General features: G+C 37.9%; 3 protein-coding genes across 4 annotated transcripts; 2 read left to right on the top strand and 1 right to left on the bottom strand.

The window, feature by feature from the left end:
• Nucleotides 1-1,669: 1,669 nt before the first annotated feature.
• LOC130747298 (uncharacterized) lies at nucleotides 1,670-2,602 on the bottom strand. Its single transcript, XM_057600194.1, has one exon. The coding sequence runs from the start codon at nucleotides 2,600-2,602 to the stop codon at nucleotides 1,670-1,672; it is 933 nt and encodes a 310-aa protein (XP_057456177.1).
• A 1,088-nt stretch (nucleotides 2,603-3,690) lies between these two features.
• On the top strand, nucleotides 3,691-9,880 carry LOC130715084 (phosphatidylinositol 4-phosphate 5-kinase 2-like). Its single transcript, XM_057565113.1, has 8 exons — nucleotides 3,691-4,764; nucleotides 4,874-5,038; nucleotides 5,160-5,325; nucleotides 5,449-5,559; nucleotides 5,661-5,854; nucleotides 5,960-6,090; nucleotides 6,181-6,247; nucleotides 8,521-9,880. Exons 1-8 carry the CDS (start codon nucleotides 3,815-3,817, stop codon nucleotides 8,828-8,830), a joined length of 2,094 nt encoding a protein of 697 aa, XP_057421096.1. The 5' UTR covers nucleotides 3,691-3,814; the 3' UTR covers nucleotides 8,831-9,880.
• Nucleotides 9,881-11,405: 1,525 nt separating this feature from the next.
• Nucleotides 11,406-22,003, top strand: LOC130715071 (translation factor GUF1 homolog, chloroplastic). 2 transcript variants are annotated; one of them, XM_057565081.1, is made up of 23 exons: nucleotides 11,406-11,700; nucleotides 11,805-11,981; nucleotides 12,235-12,321; nucleotides 12,928-12,984; nucleotides 13,088-13,153; nucleotides 13,573-13,635; nucleotides 14,014-14,058; nucleotides 14,184-14,284; nucleotides 14,733-14,829; nucleotides 15,053-15,124; nucleotides 15,873-16,027; nucleotides 16,124-16,181; nucleotides 17,029-17,109; nucleotides 17,257-17,343; nucleotides 17,478-17,549; nucleotides 17,677-17,811; nucleotides 17,919-17,992; nucleotides 19,604-19,691; nucleotides 20,708-20,785; nucleotides 20,964-21,039; nucleotides 21,366-21,406; nucleotides 21,536-21,643; nucleotides 21,749-22,003. In XM_057565081.1, the coding sequence occupies exons 1-22, from the start codon at nucleotides 11,455-11,457 to the stop codon at nucleotides 21,629-21,631; spliced, it is 2,052 nt and encodes a 683-aa protein (XP_057421064.1). In that variant the 5' UTR covers nucleotides 11,406-11,454; the 3' UTR covers nucleotides 21,632-21,643; nucleotides 21,749-22,003. The 2 variants fall into 2 exon arrangements, with proteins under 2 accessions (XP_057421064.1, XP_057421057.1); XM_057565074.1 differs by having other exon boundaries at nucleotides 21,728-22,003.
• The last annotated feature ends 282 nt before the right edge of the window (nucleotides 22,004-22,285 follow it).

Here is a 22,285-nt window from a genome sequence, read left to right as displayed (position 1 = left end):
CTTGTTGCAATTCACGCTCAAACCGTACAAGGTCAGAAGTTATTTTCTTGTTCAGTTCGCGTTGCACCCCCTTCAAACGAGCCTCCACTCTTCTCTTCCTACGATAAATATCACCAAACACATTCTGATTAAAGTTGGTGGCATCTCTACTTACCCTGTCGAGCTTCACTTGAATGTTCTCTTCAATATTGCGCCAAGCATTGGAAACTAACGTACCAAAGTCTGGATGCTCTGCCCACGCTGCCATGAACTTGAAGGATCGGTTTGATGATCTAAACAGAGCAGCACCACAGTGAACCAGTAATGGGCAGTGGTCCGAATGAATTCTGTGCAGAATCTCCACATGAGCCTCTGGAAATTCTACCCTCCAGTTAACATCTCCCAATGCTCTATCTAGCCTCTTTGAATTAACCACCCTATCGTTAACCTTGCGAAACCATGTAAAGTGACCTCCTTCCGCTCCTAGATCAATCATTCTGCAAGCGTCCAGAACAGAAGAGAAGTACAAGGCTCGATTGGGGAGGAAATATCCCCCACGAACCTCAGAGGGTAGAGTGATTTCGTTGAAATCTCCCACCATGAACCAATGGACATGAAGTTTATCTCGGAGTTCAGCTAAATGCCTCCAGAGAATATCTCTATGAGTCGGGATTGAGGACGCATAGATTGCTGAGCAAGCCCAGGAAAAGTTTTCTCTCCAAACTTCAAAAGTGACTGATTGATGATGAAGTTTTAACAGACGGCTAGAAAAATTGGAACTGTTGTTAAGAAGGACCCATATGCCTCCACTGAAACCTGTTGCTTCAGATATGAATCCTGCAGAAAAACCCAAAGAATTCCAGTATTGCTTGGTATTCTTGAACTGACAGCGAGTCTCCAAGAGGATGACTATGTCGGGCCTCCTGGTACGCACAAGCTCTCTAAGGAACAACTGGCCATTGTTATGCATGGCTCCTCTCACATTCCAAGATAATAGTTTAAAATCTTCAAAACCAATCATAAAAACTATTATGACAAATGTGACCTCTTGGCCCAGAGGTGGAGCTAAGATAGAAGGATCATTCTCCCCATGGGGTTGTACCACCCCCCTCAATTCCAAGATTAGAAGTTCCCTCTTGGGTCTGCGTCCTATGCTCCTCTGCCTCATATGCTGTAACATGTGGCTCCCCAAACACCATCACGGTGCATATGTGCTGCGCTGGAGGAGAAAGGATTTTATGTTGGTCAGTGGTGGGTCCCATTCCAAAACCCCATTCATCCGTCCTCGTACGCCGCTTTTTGGTACTCAAAGCTAGCTAATCAGTGCTTGAGCTGGCCCCATGATATTTAGGTTTAAACTCTCCAAAGGGCCCCACCATGGTTAAAGATTCCTTTTTGGATTTCTGATTTGTTGCCATTTTCCCAGCACTTTCATCTTTTTTGGTTGTGTCATTAATGGGTCGTTGCTGACTCCCATTAATCCCCTTTCCTTTCGCTTTTTGCGCCACCGTTTCCCTTGCTTTCCGCGTCCCATCATTGACCTTGATTTTCTCCTGATTATTCCTTCCATTATTTGCCAATGATTTCGACGGTTTCTTTTTCTTCTTCGAGACCGTCATCCATTCCCCCAGAATCTCTACCTCTGCTTCATTCGTGGCGGGAATCACGGGGCATGATTGTTGGTTAATTTCTAAATTCTCCACAGCAATGGTTGCCACTGCTCTTGTGGGCTGGGGCCCACTAGCGTTGTCAGTGGCACTCTTCTGAGTACCCGACTGCCGGCCTTGCTCCATCGTCTCCTCGACTCCTCCGGCGACATTACTACCGCCTGGGTTGCTAGCATCAGTGGTCCTTGGCACCTCACTCGGCTTCCCCCTACTGTCGCCGGCTTCTTCAACTTTTCAGGCGGGGCACCCTTGCACTCTTTGCTCCGATGTCCATAGCAGCCACACCTGGTACATATCACATGAAGCCCTTCGTATTCCACCTTGTACCAGAAATCTTCGATACAAATTCTTCCAATTACCGCTTTGGTGAGATCTAGTTCCACACATATACGAGCAAATCTTCCCCTATCCCCTGATAGGGTTGTCATATCCACCTTGATAGGTCTACCAATTACCCTCACCACTGACATTAAGAAGCTCTTATCATAGAACGCCACATTGAGCCCCGGAATGCGGATCCAAGCCAGAGTCCTTTGTACTTTTGCTGCCGGGGAGATGAACTCCGGGCTCCAAGTTGAGACCGCCAGATAGTGATCAAAGACCATCCAAGGACCACCGCCTATCACTTTGTTCTTATCTTCCTCCCGGTCAAAGGTTACCATGAAGAAACCGTTGTCAACATCCATCAGGTCAAAGCCACTCGCCGGCTTCCAGATACTGGCTAGCTTGGACTTCATTAATCGATATCCAAGCCGTTTGCCTAATAGACAAACCACCAACGCCTCTCTCCATGGTGCACACATGGATTCAATGACCGACTTGTCCACCCTAATGCGTGGGAGCATTGGATTGTCATCCACATACTCCACTGTCATCTTTCCAGCATCAAATAAATCCACTCTCTCCTTCATTGGCTGTTTTTCCTTGCATCCCATCAGCTTCTCCTTAAAGGACATGCGTTGAGTTGGAGTCCCCCCTCCGGGGTTTTTTCCGGCTGTTGTCATCCTCGTCCGCCGGCGCCGCTCTCGCCATATCAACGTCCATGCCCTTTTTCTCTATAGTTAACTTTCACATTCATAAACAAACACACACTGCATCCCCTTACACTAGCCCCACTATTGCGCTTTTTGATATTTATTTTATTTTATCTTTACCTTATCCTTCATCTAGACCGAAAACTGAAACTTGATTAAAATACCATTCCCCATCACCATTTTATGAAAGGGTCAGGGTATGTGTAGGTGGTGGAATTATACGTTAACGTGAAGCCAACTACTTCATATTAATTCAAATTAATGTTGAAAATATTACATTTTTGGAAATGTGTAGCAGTGTAGGAGTTGACAATAATATCACATTCCATTACATTAACAACGATCGAGTTTGACAATTTATATATCAAATTGGACAGTTTTGGGCTTCTGGCTTTGGGGTTTTGAGTTTGACTTGCATAGCAAATGAAGAAAATGTTAATGTCAATTTCAGTTGTACCAGAAAAGAAAAGAAAAGAAAAGAAAAGAAAATGTCTCCACGTTGCCGTAAAAGTAAATAAAACCGTAGGAATTGTGTAGGTAAAAAAAAAGCATTCACGTAGATCCCTATAAATGGAGGAATAGAATAAAATAGACCACACTCAGCCACGTGAGAAGGAACGACAAGTTAACATTAACTAAACTGCACCGTACCAATAAAATTCACGTGGAATTGCCACACTGTGCAAAATGTCCCAAACACAAAACAAACTCACCTAAATTATGCAAAGCTGGGTACGATAATAGTGTTGCACGTTTCATTCTTGAGCGTTTCGTATCACGATCCGTTAATGTGATTTTCGAGTCTCAAAAATATTAATCTTATCAGCAAAATGATGTCTGAGAACTTGTTCGTGCTTATTTGGTCATTAATTTAGAAGTTTGTTTGAAGTATTAAAATTTAAAATTACGATTTTCAATGCACATTCACTCAACTCAACGGAATGCTTTTATTGAGTTGTATTATCGGTCGGTACCGCTACGTGCAAACCCAATAAAAGCCCAAAGCTAGAGCTGCATTTGTTTGGTCAAGAAATTTAAGTTACGAAGAAAGTGTCTGTGTACCTCTTCGTGTTACTACTCTCATAAATGTCACCGCCGATGCGGTGAACATTCTCCTCCCAAATCCGCACAAAAATGCAGGAAACGCTGCTCACTCCGTCGGAGCAGCAGCAGCACCACAGTAATGCAGGGAACAAAGAAGCCGGAGAAGAAGAGAAGAACAGGGAAATCGTACTGGTGCCATTACCGCCGTGCCGTCGACCACCGCGGACACGGCGCGTGTCGCCGGTGGAGAAGGAGCTCGGGAACGGCGACGTGTACAGCGGGAGCCTCTGCGGGAACGTGCCGCACGGGAGGGGGAAGTACGTGTGGTCAGACGGGTGCATGTACGAAGGCGAATGGAAGGGCGGAAAGCCGTGGGGGAAAGGGAGGTTGTCATGGCCGTCGGGCGCCACCTACGAGGGGGAGTTCGTCTCCGGTCAGATTTCGGGTCAAGGCACATTCGTCGGGTCGGAGGGGGAGACCTACCGCGGGTCGTGGGTTTCAGACAGGAAGCACGGGTTGGGGGAGAAGCGGTACGGTAACGGCGATGTCTACGAAGGGTGGTGGCGGTGCAACCTGCAGGAGGGTGAGGGGAGGTACGTGTGGAAGAATGGAAGCGAGTATGTGGGGGAGTGGAAGGGTGGAGCTATGACGGGGAATGGTGTTCTGGTGTGGCGGAACGGGGACCGTTACGACGGGTTTTGGGAGAATGGGGTTCCGAAGGGGAATGAAGAGGAAGAGAGGGGTGTGATTGTGAAGAAGAGGGTGTCAGTGGATGGTTCCAAGAGTGTGGATTTTCCCAGGATTTGCATTTGGGAGCTTGATGGTGAAGCTGGAGATATCACTTGTGACATTGTGGAAGCGCCTATGTTTCACAGGGAAGTTGGTAGTGGTAGTGAATCAGAGAATGGGGGTGGTTTTGAACAGTTTCAGAGAAGCCCTGTTTGTTCTATTGATGGAGGAGATGTTAAGAAACCTGGTCTTACTATTTCCAAGGGGCATAAGAACTATGATTTGATGCTTAATCTTCAATTGGGAATTAGGTATTTAATCTACATTGCTAGGTTTTCAACTTTAATTCAATTTGGTTGGTTTAACTTGGCAGTTAGCACCAATTGTTTGCTTGGCTTTGTTTTGTCTTTGTTCTTTTAGATATTCTGTCGGGAAACAGGCTTTGGTGCTGCGAGAGCTTAAGCCAGGGGATTTCGATCCGAAGGAGAAGTTTTGGACGAGGTTCCCTTCAGAAGGGTCTAAGGTTACACCGCCGCATCAGTCAGTGGACTTCAGGTGGAAAGACTACTGTCCTGTGGTGTTCAGGTGTGGATATTTTCTTTTGTTTGTTTTCTGAGAAAATATAAAGCAAGAGCTTCTTCATGTTTGTGTTTACTGATTATGTGTGTATCTTGTTGGGCACTTGTTTGTTTGTTGGGGTGTTTAGACATCTAAGGGAATTATTTGCCATAGATCCTGCGGATTACATGCTGGCTATTTGCGGCAATGACGCGCTTAGAGAAATGTCTTCTCCTGGCAAAAGCGGAAGCTTCTTTTACCTCACTCAGGATGATCGGTTTATTATCAAGACCTTGAAGAAGTCTGAAGTCAAGGTTAGTTGCTACTAGACTTGAAGATGCATTGAATTTGATGAGCGAACTATGAACTTGTATTGAGTAAGGTGAAATCTCACTTTCAGCTTTTGGTATTCAATACTTAGTTGGTGGCCATGTCAGGTGCTCATTAGGATGCTTCCAAGTTACTATCAGCATGTTTCTCAGTACAAGAACTCTCTTGTTACAAAATTCCTAGGCGTTCATTGTGTCAAACCTATTGGAGGTCAGAAGGTATCGTGTTTCGAATTTAAATTTTGCAGTAAACTGCATTATACGAATAGTCGAATATTTGTAACAATGTAACTTACATTTGTAATATTGTGAAAAAACAGACACGGTTTATTGTGATGGGCAATGTATTTTGTTCGGAGTATCGGATTCATAAGCGGTTTGATCTTAAAGGTTCTTCTCATGGTCGGACAGCCGATAAACCACAGGAGGAGATTGATGAGACTACCACTCTTAAAGACCTTGATCTTAGTTTTCTCTTTTGCTTGGAACAGTCTTGGTTTCAAGTGCTTAAATGGTACTGAATCTGCTACCATATGCTAAGTTGCATATTGCTTTTTACTTTCGACATTTTTTTTCGTGATATTCATAGTTTCGGTCTTTTGTAATGACTTCTGCTCAGGCAACTTGACAGAGACTGTGAATTCCTGGAAGCAGAGGGGATAATGGATTACAGTTTTCTGATTGGCCTTCATTTTCGTGATGATTACTCAGGTGATGAATTAAAAAGTTCACGGAATGAGTTGTGCTCAGGTAATTCAGCCTTCTTACCTTCTAGTTCTGTGTCCCTTTCATGTGAGTTTATTAGATCAACAAGGGTTAAAGAAATCTGTGTGATTGTAGATTTTTCAGCCAAGAGAGATATGAAAAATGACGACATGCAGGATATGAGATGGATGCCTATAGGCCGGTATGTCATTTTCTCTTTATCCTCAAATCTGATTGTCCTTGATGTTTTAACATATGATGAATGAATTGCTATGAAATTACAAAAAATGAACTGTTAAGACCCAAAATTTTCATTTATATTCTAAAAACAGACGATGCTTGGGGCTAATTTTTTTTTGATGCGGTTCTATTATTAGCTTAAGCTGTTATGTGAATTCCAACTTATCATTTCATCTAGACATCAAGTCAATTAAGGGAATTTGGGTTCATGTAAACATGGACCATTTCTAGTTGTACCTTTTATGAGTTATGACTACATGATTTCTAGGGGATATAGCATTTTTGTGTCTATGGCCTACATCCATTGGTGGTCATTGCTTTCACTTCTATGCATGTGCCATGTTCTTAAACTTTAATCTGCCTGGACCAAGGCATAAATAAAACCAACAGAAGCAAAATGCTTCTGTCCTTAACTATCAATATGGTCCCTCCGCATGCAAACAGCTAATAAGTTAGGGCCACAAGTCATGTAGGAACAAAGCAATAGCAGACGAGTGAGCATTATATTTGCCAGTATCCAGTCCTTTCCATCTATGATTTTGAACTAGGAGACTAGTTATGTCCATCTTTAAATATGATATTGTTGGTTGAGATGGACCACAAATGACTTGAGTTGGCATAGGTGTAGGCAGTTTTGTTGACAACAAATCAACAACTGTTGCTGGGTCATTGGATCTTTCTGAAAAGGGGAGAACTTTCTTTGCCACCCCAGTTGTTAGTTGACATTTGAAATTCTGGTTCTCGCGCACAGGACAGATGTCAAACGCGATGTTGGGACAATCGGTTCGACAATTACACAACAATACAGAAATTAAGCCACAACGTTTAATACAGTAGAAACAGCACAGTAGCAACAATAAATCACTAAAAAAACACAGAGAATTGTTAACCCAGTTCGGTGTAACATCACCTACATCTGGAGGATACCAATCCAGGAGTCAATTCACTATCTTAGTAATAGCTCTCAGGTCATACATGAAAGTCTCTCCTATACCTAAGTTACTCTCCCTTAGTATAGAGCCTCTTCAATGTCTACCACTATTACAACAAGTGAATCTAGCTTAGCCCTTCTCCTCTAAGCTATGAGAAAACTTTCTCTAACCCCTAAAGACCACTGCCACAGCGATCAAGACATGTTTATCAATAAACAAGTTTGATGAGATTACAACTCAACTAAACATATCAACTTAGTACTTGCAATAGCACAGGAAGCACTAAGTTGTTACAATACTCACAACAGGACTCAAATAATAAACCCTAAGATCAGTATATCACCCTCAGAATCCCTATTTTGCTAGGGTTTATAAACTCCTTTATATAGACGTTCACGTGAGGCTTGGATCTTCAATGGGCCGAACGTCATAGAGTCCACAACAGCACTTCTGGAAAGAATCTTCATGGAATCAAATCTTACCAGAATAAAATAACAGAACCAAGTAAGTTTAAATTCAAACTTTGAGATATACTTGGTTCACACGTTATCAATCTTGTTACTTCAGCCAAGATTAAAACAAACACGCCTTCAGAAGATAAAACGCACAGCATAGGATAAATCTTCTGAATCCCCTTACAGTCAGCAGCCCAACAAATAACTTGATTTCAGCGATTGAACCACCAACATACGTAAACACACCATGTTGTTCCAGATGTTGGAACATATGGTTGCACATCATGTTTTGAGCAAAATGCAGCCAATCAAAAGAACTACAATCTCCCCCTTTGGCAAATTTTGCCTAAAACATGAACTGAAGGCCAAACATGCACAAACAGCAGTACTCAAATAACATTAGCTAAAATGCAGACAATCATAACAAAGGAACAACAACATTGATATTGATAAAGCAGTGGTGGTTGCCTAGGACTTAAATCATAGGAGATATATTTTTGTTCCATTAACATAATATAATCTAATTAGTATACAAATAGTTTTGCACAACGTTCAATTATATCTCTCCATTTTACCTTTTTAGACCTTTTTTATTTTGATTTAATTATGATGTGACAATAAGGTGAATTATAATTGGATGAGTGTGTAATACTTATTTACACCGTCTAAACTCAACATAAGATGTTGCCATTGTTTGTTAATGTACATGATATTATTTTTTCTTTTTTTGCTTTCTAAACTTGCAGAGTTAACACTTTGAAGATATATAGTGTTTGGATTGTTCAAATGTTTGATTTGAATTCTAATTAGTAATTACTCATAAATTGTGGTGATTCTTGATATTCCAGGGGACCTTCAATCCGGCTAGGAATAAACATGCCTGCCAGAGCCGTGAGAGTGTGTAAAACTAGACTGGATCAGCACACAATTACTGGAAGTAGCAATTCTACCCCTTCAGAGAGTAGTGGTGAGATTTCTGATGTAATCCTCTATTTTGGTATCATTGATATTCTCCAAGATTATGATATTAGTAAAAGGCTAGAGCATGCATACAAGTCACTGCAACTGGATCCCGCATCCATCTCAGCCGTTGATCCCAAGCTATACTCCAAAAGGTTTAGGGATTTCATACGGAGAATCTTTGTAGAGGACAAATGAAATGCTCGGAGAGGTACTATTGGAATCTTACCGGGACCAACTGGGGCATGGCAACACCTAAATTATCAAGGTATATGAGCTAATGCTGCAAAGTGCAAACATTGGTGATATAAAGCTTAGACAAAGATATTGGTGTTAGAATCAAATCTAAGTTTGGAGGGGAGGCCTTGTTAGTTGATGGCTGAATGCATGTTTGCAAATTCTTCTACAATTGATATTTTAGCCTGAATCAATCAATTCTGTGGAGAGAAGCTTCTGTAAGCCTGAGTTTCAGAACTGATTCCGAGGTAAATGAAGTTGATCCAAACATGCACATTCCAAATGGAATGGTTGAAATAGGTGGGGGTTGGGGGAGACTGGTAGATTGACAAAGCACCAATTTTTTTATTAATTTTGGGGAGAGATTGTAACATTATAGTTAGTTGTAAATGTAATGCATCATGGGGCATGTGATGATGAGATACTCTTTCCTTATTGCTTTTTTTGTGGTAGTGGAGAAGGGTATATGTATATAGGGAATAGAAAAATGAATATGCATGTGGAGGTATTCAGATTTGACTGGGGTGTGGGTGAAATAACTGTGTTGGGAGGAGACAGTCAAAGATGGATTATTGAAATTGAATGAGCATAGATATTTGGTTTGCCTGTGGATCAAGAAAGAAAAGTTCCCATGGAGGACCCTCTTCTTCTGTTCTGTCTCTTTCTATGCGGGGCTGCATTCAAATGGGGCTTTTCACTTTTGCAGTGAGTAAAGCATGAAAAGAAGAGAAAAGTGCAGGCAAAGAAAGAGTTGGGTGTTTCCTCGGTTCATGTTGTTTCTTTGTCACTCCATAAGACCATAAACGAAGTTTGAAAAAGCAGAATGACAATAATACAAGGGTATGTCCTTTTTGCTTCTTCTGAACAATACCAAGAAACAAATCAAGGTGGCAAACGCAGTGAATTTGGGCACATAACGTGGCCCACTTTGGTACGTGAGAGTGATGGCTATTATTCCTTTCCTGCATGTTGTGCTGTCATATATTCATGTTTTAACCCGATTGTTTCTCATTCTTTTTCCGGTTAGGTGTGTGTAAGCCTGTATTGTTAAACCATGATTAAAAGGTGATAGCACTACTAAACAAATTTGTGGTGTCATATATGTTAATGAAAGTTATCATACATATGTTAATTTACATTAAAATTAAAAAAAAAAGAAACAAAAACACATTTGAGAACTAAAATAAGGCTAAATTAAAAAATCAGAGGACAAAATGAGGTTCTAAAATTCAAGGACTTAGATCACATATCATGTATTTAAGGGGATTAAAAACATATCAATTTTGTTTAAAAAAGTTTAACCAAATTAGGTCATGAAAATGAAAATAGACTTGTGGAATCAGAAAGAAACTTAAAGTGAAATAATGCTTGTGGTTGAGTAGTTGAGGTCTCAGGCTTTTGGATAGGAGAAGATGATGTGGAAGACAAGAGAAGGACAAGGACGAGGGCGAGGAAAAGGATGAGGGCGAAGAAGTAATTTCTTATCATCCCTTCATTTTTTTTACAACGGTTTAGAAATAGAAAACACCTACATATATAGATATGCAAGTATTAATTAATATTGTTAACTTTCAAAAAATGCTTGTGGTTGAGGAATTGTGGGTCTCAAGGCTTTGGATAGAAGAAGATACTAATGAGGAAGATGAAGAGAAGGACACGGACGAAGAAAGAAATATTATTGCAGTGCCTCATTTCTTTACAACGACATAGAAATAGAAAAAAACTCACATACAAAGAAACCCAATAATATTGTTCTTTTAAAAAATGCTTGTGGCTGAGGAATTAAGGGTTCCAAGGTTTTGGATAGAAGAAGATGATGAGGAAGATGAAAGAGAATGACAAGGACGAGGACGAAGAAAAAAGAAGAAGAAATAATTTATTATTGTTCCTCCGTTTCTTTACAACAACCTAGAAATATAAAAACATACTTATAAATAAATGCAATTTATATTGTTAACTTTTAAAAAATGCTTGCAGTTGAAGAATTGACTTGACTTAACCTATTTCCACCCCTGCGCGTGGTGGCAGGTTGTCAGATGTTCCGACTATGGCGGTACAACAACGACATAGATGGCAGGAAGACAATGGGTTAGGGAGGGCGCAGAAGATTCCTTTGGTGGCCAAAACAATGGAGGAGAGAATGAGAGAGAAAAACTCACATTAAAAGGAGAAAAAAATCACTTATTTATGTAGCAAATTCATCTAAGTGGATGAGAACTCACCTACTGTGAGAGAAGCTGAAGGGAAAGAAAAACCTTCCTAGAGAAGGAGGAACCCCCCAAAGGGTGTAGCGACGCGCTCTACGTTTTTCTGTCTCAGCTCTCACACTCGGCTAGGGCACATTCTAAGGTCTGGCCCTGCCATTCATGGTATACATGGACAATAAAAAATTAGTATGAAGAAAACACCGGGCTTTGGCATCACAAAGGACAGAGCCCAAATTGAGAGGCCCATTTCAACCTGTTAGGCCCAAACCAACATGAAGTAAGTGGGTCCGGTCACACACACTCACATTCACAAAAATGAATTGAATGCTTGTATTCTCTTCTTTTCCATCTCCACTCTGTGTGGGTGGTCTAAACCAAATGGCCACTGAAATTTGTGGCGGGTCTCTATTCTTATCCGTTAAAGCTCAACTGCAACTTCAACTGCCACAACTCTTCCTCCATTCTCAACGAACAACCACCACCACCAGATTCACCTCCTCCAAACCTCGCTCTCTCAATGCCCCCTCCACCTTCCACCGCCGCGGCTCCTCCGTCTTCTGCCAGGTCGCCAGCCTCTCCGACTTCGAATCCGCCGCCAAAGCCGGCGATGACCGTCTCTCTAAGGTATTTTCATTCCCAATTCGCCCTTCCCTGCTCGCTTGAGTCTCATACTTGTTGTTCGCAGTATCTAACAAACAAGCTGGTTTTCTGTTTCGTTTCGGTTTCAGGTGCCGGTGTCTAATATAAGGAACTTCAGCATCATTGCTCATATTGACCATGGCAAATCCACCTTGGCTGATAAGCTGCTTCAGGTCACCGGCACCGTCCACCAGCGAGAGATGAAGGAGCAGTTCCTTGATAACATGGATTTGGAGCGAGAAAGAGGCATCACTATTAAGCTGCAGGTTTTCCCCTAATTCCTCACGTTTAAACAATTTTTTCCAATTCGCTCATAACTAGTTTTACCTCATTGTTGATGTGATATTTTGATATGGATTTTTTCTTTTCTAATTGTGTGTTCGAATGAATTAGCTCAGTTTACATCCAAAATAATCAAATTATGTGAGAAATGACTGCAGTCTTTCTCTAATTATGGAAAGATTAAAATCTGCGTGCGAAATGCTTGACGAAGTGTTTAACTAATTTTGATCATGGCAGGCAGCTCGAATGCGATATGTGTTTGGAAATGAAGCATATTGCTTGAATTTAATAGATACTCCAGGGCATGTCGACTTCTCGTATGAGGTACATGAATGTTGTAATGCTGTTATGTTCTTTATCTTATATCATTGCAGCAGTCTTGTCTCAGTATATTACTTCCTGTTTCAAATTTTGGAGCCATGTTCAGATGTAACACCCAGTTGGAATTGGAATGAAGAAACTAGAGCCTCTTCTTGTGTTTTCTAGTAATAATGTTAACAAGTTATAGGTGAATAGCATGTTTTTAAAAATAGTATTTTTCTATACTGGAAACTTCAAAAGTAGTAAAGGTGACAAGTTTGGGTGGCATTCTATTTGATCCTCCCTCTTTTTTTATTCTCCATTACCACTCAGAGAAACCATTCTGGAAAAAATCATTTTCTTTGGTTGTTTTCTATTCTAGCTAATTTTGAGAACACAAGCTGCTTAAAAAAAGTGTTAAATCAGCCACATTTTAGACTAACACTTTGGTGATCTAGAATGATACTTCACTATGTCAGATTACTCGATTAAGTTCTTGTATATGACATGCTAATTCTATAAATTCACCTCTAAACCGCCAACAATATTGACTTTATTTTGGGGGAGGTGAAACCTCATCTCAACATTATCAAAATAATAATATGATTTTGAGTATTCATCTATGGCTAGGTTTCTCGATCACTTGCTGCTTGTGAGGGTGCTCTCTTAGTAGTAGATGCTTCTCAGGTGAACCCTTATTCTCTTCTTTCCTTTCCAGTTTTATGGCCTTATGTTGGGGGGCTCTTGTAGTAATTCTACTTTGTCACAGAATTTTGTTTTCAAATCATAGGGGGTTGAAGCACAAACACTAGCTAATGTTTATTTGGCATTGGAGAACAACCTAGAAATTATCCCTGTAAGTATGAATTCTAGTATTCTGCCTTTAACTTATATTTAATTTATATTTTTATTGACTGAGAGACTCATTATTCCTTACTGATTTTATTTTGAATTAACAAACTCAACTACTCAAGTATATTTCGTTTTTAAATAGCCAGTGGCTCATCTTCACTCTCACGAAAAAAAACAAAACCCTGTTGTGTACAATTGATCTGTAAGGTCATCTGTCAAATCAATGGAGTAGAACAGTTATGTTCTCTTTCATGGTCACAATGTTGTTGCATAGGATTTTTCCTTTTCAAATTGTGGATCGTTTGTTCTTCTATCTGTCTGCTTTTTCTCTTAACTTTTCTCAAGTTATCAATTTATGAAGTAATTATTTCAGATGTGTTTGTGTGTGCTTACTGCTTAGTAATGCCAGAAATTCTGTAACAGGTTTTGAACAAAATAGACCTTCCAGGTGCAGAACCAGAACGAGTTATCAAGGAGATTGAAGAGGTTTGATTGTCAACTTAGACCCTTGATGTTATTATACTCTTAATTTTTCTGTTTCAAAGGGTGTGGGTCTTCAATTCATCACATTTGGAGTTTGATTTATTATGATGTCATAATTTATTTGTTCTCTGACTGAACTCACTGAAGCAAACTTGTACAAATTTGTTTAGCATTCTAAATTCTCGTAATTCATGTCTAGTTCGTAGTAATTGGAGTGACTATACTGTAGTTGACAAATCAGGAGGTTTGAAATATGAGAACTTGCTGAGTAGGGCTTCCTTGCATGAGTATTGCCTGTTTCTTTGTTCTTTATTTAAGAAGTCTTGAATCCTTGTTATGATATTCACAAGAAAATTTCTTACTTGAATTGATTTCTTGTAGATTGTAGGTCTAGATTGTAGCAACGCAATTCTCTGCTCTGCAAAGGTTCGTTGTTGTTCTTTTATGTCCTGTTTTTGTCTGGTTTACGACTTCAAATTTTACATTATTCTGATTATGAAACTCTGTATACATATATTGTTTGTACGCAATGAAGTTACTTTCTTCTGTAGGAAGGAATAGGTATTATCGATATTCTCAATGCAATTGTTGCTAGAGTTCCCCCACCTGCTGATACATCGAAAAGACCATTGAGGGCTTTAATATTTGATAGGTACTCTTTATTTTTTGCAAGGGTTACTAAACCAATCCATTTGATGATAAAATGAAAAGATTGTGTTGCCAATATAGTATGGATTCCATTGGATCAGTGTTTAAGATTTGGATGACATTGATCTATGAATTAATTTTGTCCCTCCATTCTAAAAATGATGACATGGATACTTTAACTGAGACTTGTATCTATTCTAGTTTCCATGTCTAAGGTTCAACCCATACTTTAATTAATTGTTTTGACTTTTGCCGTAAGTTTTTTTTCCACCTATTTAGCTTATTGTAACTTCAAGGATCTCCACTTGTCACATATAGTTTTCATGCATATAATTCCTATAGTTTGTATGAAATATTAAACCTCCCTAACATGTTAGGTCAGCTAATATTCTTTTACATGGTATTTATCCTTCAGGCACTCATGTGTATTATTTCTTTTAATTTTTATGCAGTTACTATGATCCATATAGAGGTGTTATTGTTTACTTTCGAGTTGTAGATGGAACTATAAAGAAAGGGGACAGAATTCATTTTATGGCTAGTGGTAAGGTAAAGTACCTTTCCTATTATATGATCCAGTTCATGTTCCAGCAAAGGTTATGTTTGGTAGGGATGAACGGTCACTATAGTTGCCTATTCATCTTTTCATTCTTTAATCTTCAATGTGACTGCAAATAAGTTCAACCTAGTCTATTATAGGTGAAAACATGGTTATTGTGCTGTCTACAAATTATATCTGAAATAATATGATATTATGATGATTGAACTACAGGATTATTTTGCTGATGAAATTGGAGTTTTGTCTCCCAATCAACTTCAAGCTAAAGAACTGTATGCTGGTGAGGTAAAGTAGCAGAATGTACTTTGTATTACTTATGATATTCTCTCCCTTCCTCCTTTCCATCTCGTCCTACATTCTCATACTATGAAGCATGGAAACTGATAAGTAATGAAAGGAAGTAAAATTATTATACAAAAGAAAAGAGAGAAATCTTCTCTCAGTTATGTTACAGGCACTGGTGTTTGAGAGCCAGCCTCTCCCTAAGGACCAATTTACCAATTTCTGAATTAATATTAACTGCCTGACATCAGCCTATTTATAACTACCCTAAACAGTTTTATTTAAACAGTACAATAAGTTATAACTGAACATAACTACTAAGAATTAATTAGCAACTGCTCCTAACTTCCCTCAACTGTGAACCGCTCCTTTCTGTCCAGTTTCCCTTGGCTGCGCGCACCCTCCCTGTCTGCCTGTGGTGGCTGCGCCTCTGCCTTTGGTGTTGGTACTGAATTCCGCTTCCTGCGAATGTAGACATGAATAATTGGGGGTCGCTCCCTATCTGAAACAGATAACAGAGAAATGACTTTAACTTATCATCATAATAAATATGAGTATATGACAAACAAAGTACATCCCACTGCTGTACTGTTTTTCCTGAATATGTCCATCTATAAACATTTTTGCTTGCAAGACAATTCTGTTCGATGTTGAATTCGTTCTTTTGTTGTTTTATTTCTCTAAAGAAAGATAAAAAAATATCATTTTTTATTCAGGCTGAACATTGATATATTGTTTTGTGCTCGAATAGGTGGGCTATTTATCTGCATCAATAAGAACAGTAGCTGATGCCAGAGTAGGTGACACTATTACTCACTATGCCAGAAAGGCAGATAATTCTCTCCCTGGCTATGAGGAAGCCACCCCTATGGTGTTCTGTGGCCTGTTTCCTGTTGACGCTGACCAGTATTTTCTTTGTTGAACTAAAGAATTCAATTTTTACTCTTGGATGTCTCTGTATGACTGGAAGTAATCACTTGCTTATTTTTGTTCCGTTGGCAGATTTCCTGAGCTACGTGATGCACTTGACAAGCTACAACTCAATGATGCTGCACTGAAGGTGTCCTTAGACGGATATGCTTGATAACAGTGCATCTATTGTTTCTAGATGTTTGGCGAGGGGACATTGTTTGCATTTTTCTATACATGCTATCATTTGTTAGTTGTAACTCGCTACTTCCTCCATTCCTTTTTTACCATCACCGTTCTCAAAGATTTTTGTTCCTATTTCTCTATCACTTTAAAAGCCAGACAACATTAATTATTATTTTTCCAATTGTACCTACCCTCACCTAATTCTTCTTAATTATATTACTCATTTATCATGAAATTAATTAATCAAAGTGATATAGGGTAAAATAGGAAATTAGACAACAATTTCAATAAAAACAAGAACATTACTTGTATTTCTCAATTCCTATGTCTAATTCTTAAAGTTACTGATAAAAATGAATGGAGAGAGTGTTTAACATTATAGTTGTTCTTGTTTTAGTTGTTATAGCTTTAATTAGCAACTCCTTATCCTTAAATTGTTTACCTTGATATTTAATTTAGTTATTCTATTGCATTTTTTAATTAGGTTTCTTTCATGGAAGAAGCATTCATTTCAAATCTGCTAGGAATGAAGTTTTCTTAAATTATATCCCATGTGGGATCTGAATGCATTGTTTCTCTGAATATATTGAAGATTGATGGGCATGGGTCAGATCTACTGGTTTATGTACACTTTCCAAATAGGTGGCTTAACTGGTTTATGCACCAATATATCTGACCCATGGAATTTTCATCAATCTTAATCTTAAGTTTGACACTGCATATGTTTTTCCACTAAATATCAAATTTTTTATAGTCAAGTTGTTGAAGGATTTTTAGTATTTGAAGAGTTAATTTTTGGTTTTGGTTTGCAGTATGAACCTGAGACCTCAAGTGCTATGGGATTTGGCTTTAGATGTGGGTTTTTGGGTCTTCTCCACATGGAAATTGTTCAGGTTTGAATTTGTTGAGGCGTATACTCTTTTGGCTTTCATAGGAAAGGCTTTAAGTTCTCATTTGACATACTTCTGAGAAATATGATTTAAAAGTTCTTATCAACTTAGGAAACCTGGTCTCATCTTTTCAAGTTCTCTCTATTACAGGAAAGACTTGAGAGAGAATACAATTTGAACCTGATAACTACTGCTCCAAGTGTTGTATACAGAGTGAACTGTATTAATGGTGATACTGTAATTTCTTCTCATTCCTAAGCTCCCTTTCTGATACTTGCTTTTGAGAACTGTTCATTTAAACTGGATGTCATTTATAATTTTTAAATATGTCATATTAACATCATGTTGTCCAATTCACTAAATATTTGAAGGTTGAATGCTCAAATCCATCTGTACTTCCTGAGCCTGGAAGCAGGAAATCAATTGAGGAGCCAGTTGTTAAGGTTATTTCTTGTACTTGTGGTGTTTATTGTACTTTTTAATGAATTGAAGAAGTGCAGATCAAACATATCAAGTACTGTGTGTGAATGTGTATTGTCTTTACTCTTTACTTGGAATTGATTTATACAGATTGAGCTGCTTACACCAAAGGACTACATTGGCTCACTTATGGAACTGGCACAAGAAAGAAGAGGGAAGTTCAAAGAAATGAAATTTATCACCGAAAATAGGGCATCAATCACCTATGAATTACCACTAGCTGAGGTAACCTCTTGCATTAGTTCTTTCAATTCACCCTGTAAATCACGTGCCTATGTTTGACTAGTTTTGGCTTTCAAAATATGAATCTCGCTGAATTTCAAATTTTGTAGATGGTTGGTGATTTCTTTGACCAGTTAAAGTCAAGAAGTAAGGGTTATGCTAGTATGGAGTATACCTTTATCGGGTAAATGTCTCTGAAAGCATAACTTATTGACAATAGTCGTATCATATGGGATTCTGTTGGGTTACAATATACTGTTTACTATTGCAAAATCCCTGATGATATGGTGTAATTAAAGTAGTCTCCATCAATAATTAAATAGGAAATCCCTATAGTTTACAAACTGTAAATTAGTGCAGACTTTATCATCTTGTAAATGAGAGTTGGCTAGCTAAGAGAATTTCTCTCAAGTAATTCGAAAATGTTCGAGATTCAAATTGGTATTAGAAGCTGATTCCAGTCCAGGAACCTGGGGGCAATGGTTGGAACTGATAGAAGAAACTGAGAGAGGGAAAGAGAGAGAGAGAGAGAGAGAGAGAGAGAGAGAGAGAGAGAGAGAGAGAGAGAGACTGAAACTGAATCTGTAACTGTATTCTGTTATGATAAAGCTGAGTGTTACAATAGAGAGAGACTCTCTTATATAGTGAACTGGTAGCTTGCAGAGCAAGTCAACCATTCTGTGTCCAGAAGCTAACAGATCCTAACTGCTAACAGCTAGTGTCCAGCTGTCATTACAGCTGGCACATGACTAATCCTGATATTTTCATATCCCTAATCTACCCTTATACACTTATAGGAACAATAATTATGACACTTCTAAAAGAAAATAAAAGATTATATACCTGCTAGTTGCCACTATCCAATGAATTTCCATTACATCCTTATGATGCAACAAAAAGAAGCTTTATCCAACTGGGTATGTTTGGCTTAAATGACTACATGAATCAGTAGATGTCATGGAGCTATATAAAAATCTGTATTTTCTGGCAATTCATGTAACGACTAAAGACAGGATTCTTATAAGGGTTTCTCCTGAGTTTTCTTAGGTCTTCGCTACTTTTTTTTTACTGTATCATTATCGTCTATTTGATCCATTTTTCTCACTGAAGTCTCTATTGGATTTCTTTTCACATGACCAGATCACCTTAGGCAAGTAGGCTTGTTTCTGTCGTTTTCTCCTCAGCATATTTTTACTCTAGCTTTCTTTGAAAGCTGTGATTCCTAATTCCGATATTCTGATCTTTTCTTGGATGTCCCTTCATCTACCTCAGTATTCTCATCTATGCCTTTGCCCAACGTTCACTATCAATAGAGGTCGCAATCATGAATTATAAAACATTTCATCCATCCAAGTTCAATCCTTTTCCTTGTTGAGATATCCCAATTGATCTCGATTTTGAAAGATAGATCCAACTCCAAGATACCTAAACCATACAACTTGTGGTATGATGTGATCCCCCAATTTTCACCCCCAAAACATTACTAAAAGTCTAAAACATTCATACCTGACTTACATACCATTTACTCCTTGTTGAAAAACCCCCTTTGTTTCAATCCAAAGCTTCTCTGCACAACTTCAGTTTAGATTTTAGAATGTTCTAACTTTATCATCTTGCATGTGCTTGATTCTTGTACTCTACTGAACTGGAATGACTTTTTCATTAACACACATAATACTTGTATTTAACTATTTATAATTTTAAAGCTATCCTTGTCTTTTGCTAAATTATGAGAAGGTTGTCTTTCCCAGAAATTCTCTGAATGTTCTGATACTTTGTGTTATTTAATTATCAGGTACAACGAAAGTGATTTAGTTAAACTTGACATACTGATAAATGGTGATATCGTGGAGCCATTGGCTACAATTGTCCATAAAGATAAGGTAACTTACTAATTGCCAAAAAAAACTTAAGTCTATTTATTGATTGGAAATAGAAACAAAATTGTCTATTAATATAAATTTTAACTGTGGATTGTGAGATCTATTAATGAATCATACTGGGTTGGGAAAACCAGAATTGATTGCATTAATTTCATATACCTTTTTTTCTTTTTCCCGAAACAAGAATTCTGGTAAAGTATTTATCAACTTAACTGAAATTGTTTAAATGCAATTGTTAAGGAATTGAAAATGAAAAGAGGTAATTATATAAAGTGAACTTGAAAGTTGAAATACCTAAATCAACCAAATGAGAGTTTTGTGGGCATTTGGATTGAAGAGAAATGTAGTTAAATTTCTGCTTTCAGAAATCAGACCAAACTGTGGTCAGGTCTCAGACCTGTAATTCTTATTTTATTCAATGAGTCAATAATATAAGAGAAATTAGATGAAAAAAAGGGAATTATAATAGTTATAGAAGCATTCTAATGAACCTATGAATTTTTTTTACTACAGACATGAAATTGTCATTTGCTTGCAAAACCTTTTTATTAGTTGAATCCTGTCCCTCAGGAGTTGAACATGATATCCTCTGTCACAAGAAAGTGGTTTATCCTAAGTAATGTCAATTATTCACCCAGTTTTGTTTTGTCCATTATATACTTCATTAATGTTGTTAGAGTAGAGATATAAAGTCATTCACGAGTCTCCATCTATTAGCTTTTAAGCTTTTGAAATTGTGTTAGAGATTTATAACCAGATAAATGGTTAAGAAATCGATCATTGCAGCTTTCATTCTTCGTAATTGAGTTGAACTTAGCACAAGGCGAAAATGGGCTTATATGTGCACTTTAAGCCACAAGAATTCTTGCGTAAGGGGGCATATTAAATGTAGAACCACTCATGAGGCTTCACAGTTAGTTTATATGCTCAATTTTGATCTTATGATCATAATTCTTAAATTTGATCCCTATAAATTATCCAAAATTAACAGAGGCTTGTATTTTGACTATTTTCAGTCATATCATGTGGGAAGGGCTTTGACTCTAAAATTGAAGGAGCTCATACCACGGCAAATGTTTAAAGTACCAATTCAAGTAAGAATCATGTATTATTTTCATGTAAATTTATTAAATAAAGATACCGTCCTTTTTGTTGTAATTTTTCTGCTTTATATGATATAACTTTCATATTATTATTAAAAGTTTCTCTAATTTTGTTAAAAGCCATTATACTAACCACGACAATAACATATGCTTGGTATATCTGTTCTAGGCATGCATAGGATCAAAAGTGATTGCTAGTGAAGCTTTATCTGCAATAAGGAAGGATGTATTAGCCAAATGCTACGGTGAGAGAAGTGGCAAACCTTGGGGGGATCTTTCATTAATGGTTTAAATCGGGATGCTTACATGGTTCTTGGGTTGAGTCTTGAGTCTGTCATAAATCTTTGACTTCTTTGGTTTTCCCCCATGCTATTTAAGATTTCATGCTCCTGTGGTTCTCCATTTTAAAAAGGGAAGTTCCTTCTTCCCATGTAGATATTTAGAAAGTAGAAACTATGATATTTTATTTTCCATAACTTGCACATTCCTTTTCCTTTTCCCTTTATTTTACTTACCCTGTTCTGATGACCTGGATTACATCCTTGCAACTTTTTTTTTGTCATTCTTCTAGGTGGAGACATTACGAGAAAAAAGAAATTGCTTAAGAAACAGGTATGATCCGGTATTCGTTGAGAGCGTTAGCAGTGGAAACGTGAAATTACTAATCTGCAATTGATATTTTCATTCTGAACATATTTTCTTAGCTTGCCCATAATAGTATTAACGTCTTACTCCAACCAGGCTGAAGGAAAGAAAAGGATGAAGTCTATTGGTAAAGTTGATGTGCCTCAAGAAGCTTTTATGGCAGTTTTGAAACTTGAAAAGGAAGTAATATGATCACGTTTACATGTAAGTTGTAGCATTATTTCATATTGTAAATATATTGGGAAATTGTTAGAACTTTATATATTGATTATATTCTGGTTGATCCAGATGTTATTATTTGATTCTTAGCTGCATACGGGATTCACAGAGTTCGAAGCAGGGTAAATTCAAATGTTACACCTAATTGCTTCTTTTCTGAAGTGATTATAGAGTTTCTTCACGTATGTACGATAAAGCTCGAACAGATATTTTTATGCAAAAATGTCTGCATTAAGTGTGCGACGACATGATTTCACGTATTTTAATGTATCAACTAAGATAAAATTCACAACTGATATGAACATGGACACTTATAGATCATTGCCAACATAGCTAGCATACATGTATTTTTTTATTTTTTTTTGACGAACATACATGTATTTACACTTTACAGTAATATTAGATAAATAAAGAAAAAATAGGAGAAACTTAATCATAAATAGACTTTCTTATTGCTATATAAAGATTGTTATATAAAAGATTCGAAATTCTATAGTCTTGACCAACTCATGGCACAAAAAAATTCTCAATTATTTCCCCTCTCAAACTAACAAGCGAAACTTTGGAGTTTGCTTTTCTAACTGTAAAAAGGAGCCTAACCATAAACAGCTATGATGGATAACATTA

This window comes from Lotus japonicus, chromosome 1, assembly GCF_012489685.1.
Source record: "Lotus japonicus ecotype B-129 chromosome 1, LjGifu_v1.2".
NCBI classification, from domain to species: Eukaryota; Viridiplantae; Streptophyta; class Magnoliopsida; order Fabales; family Fabaceae; genus Lotus; species Lotus japonicus.
Note: the sequence above shows the minus strand (reverse complement) of the source record. Positions and strands in the feature narration are given on the sequence as shown.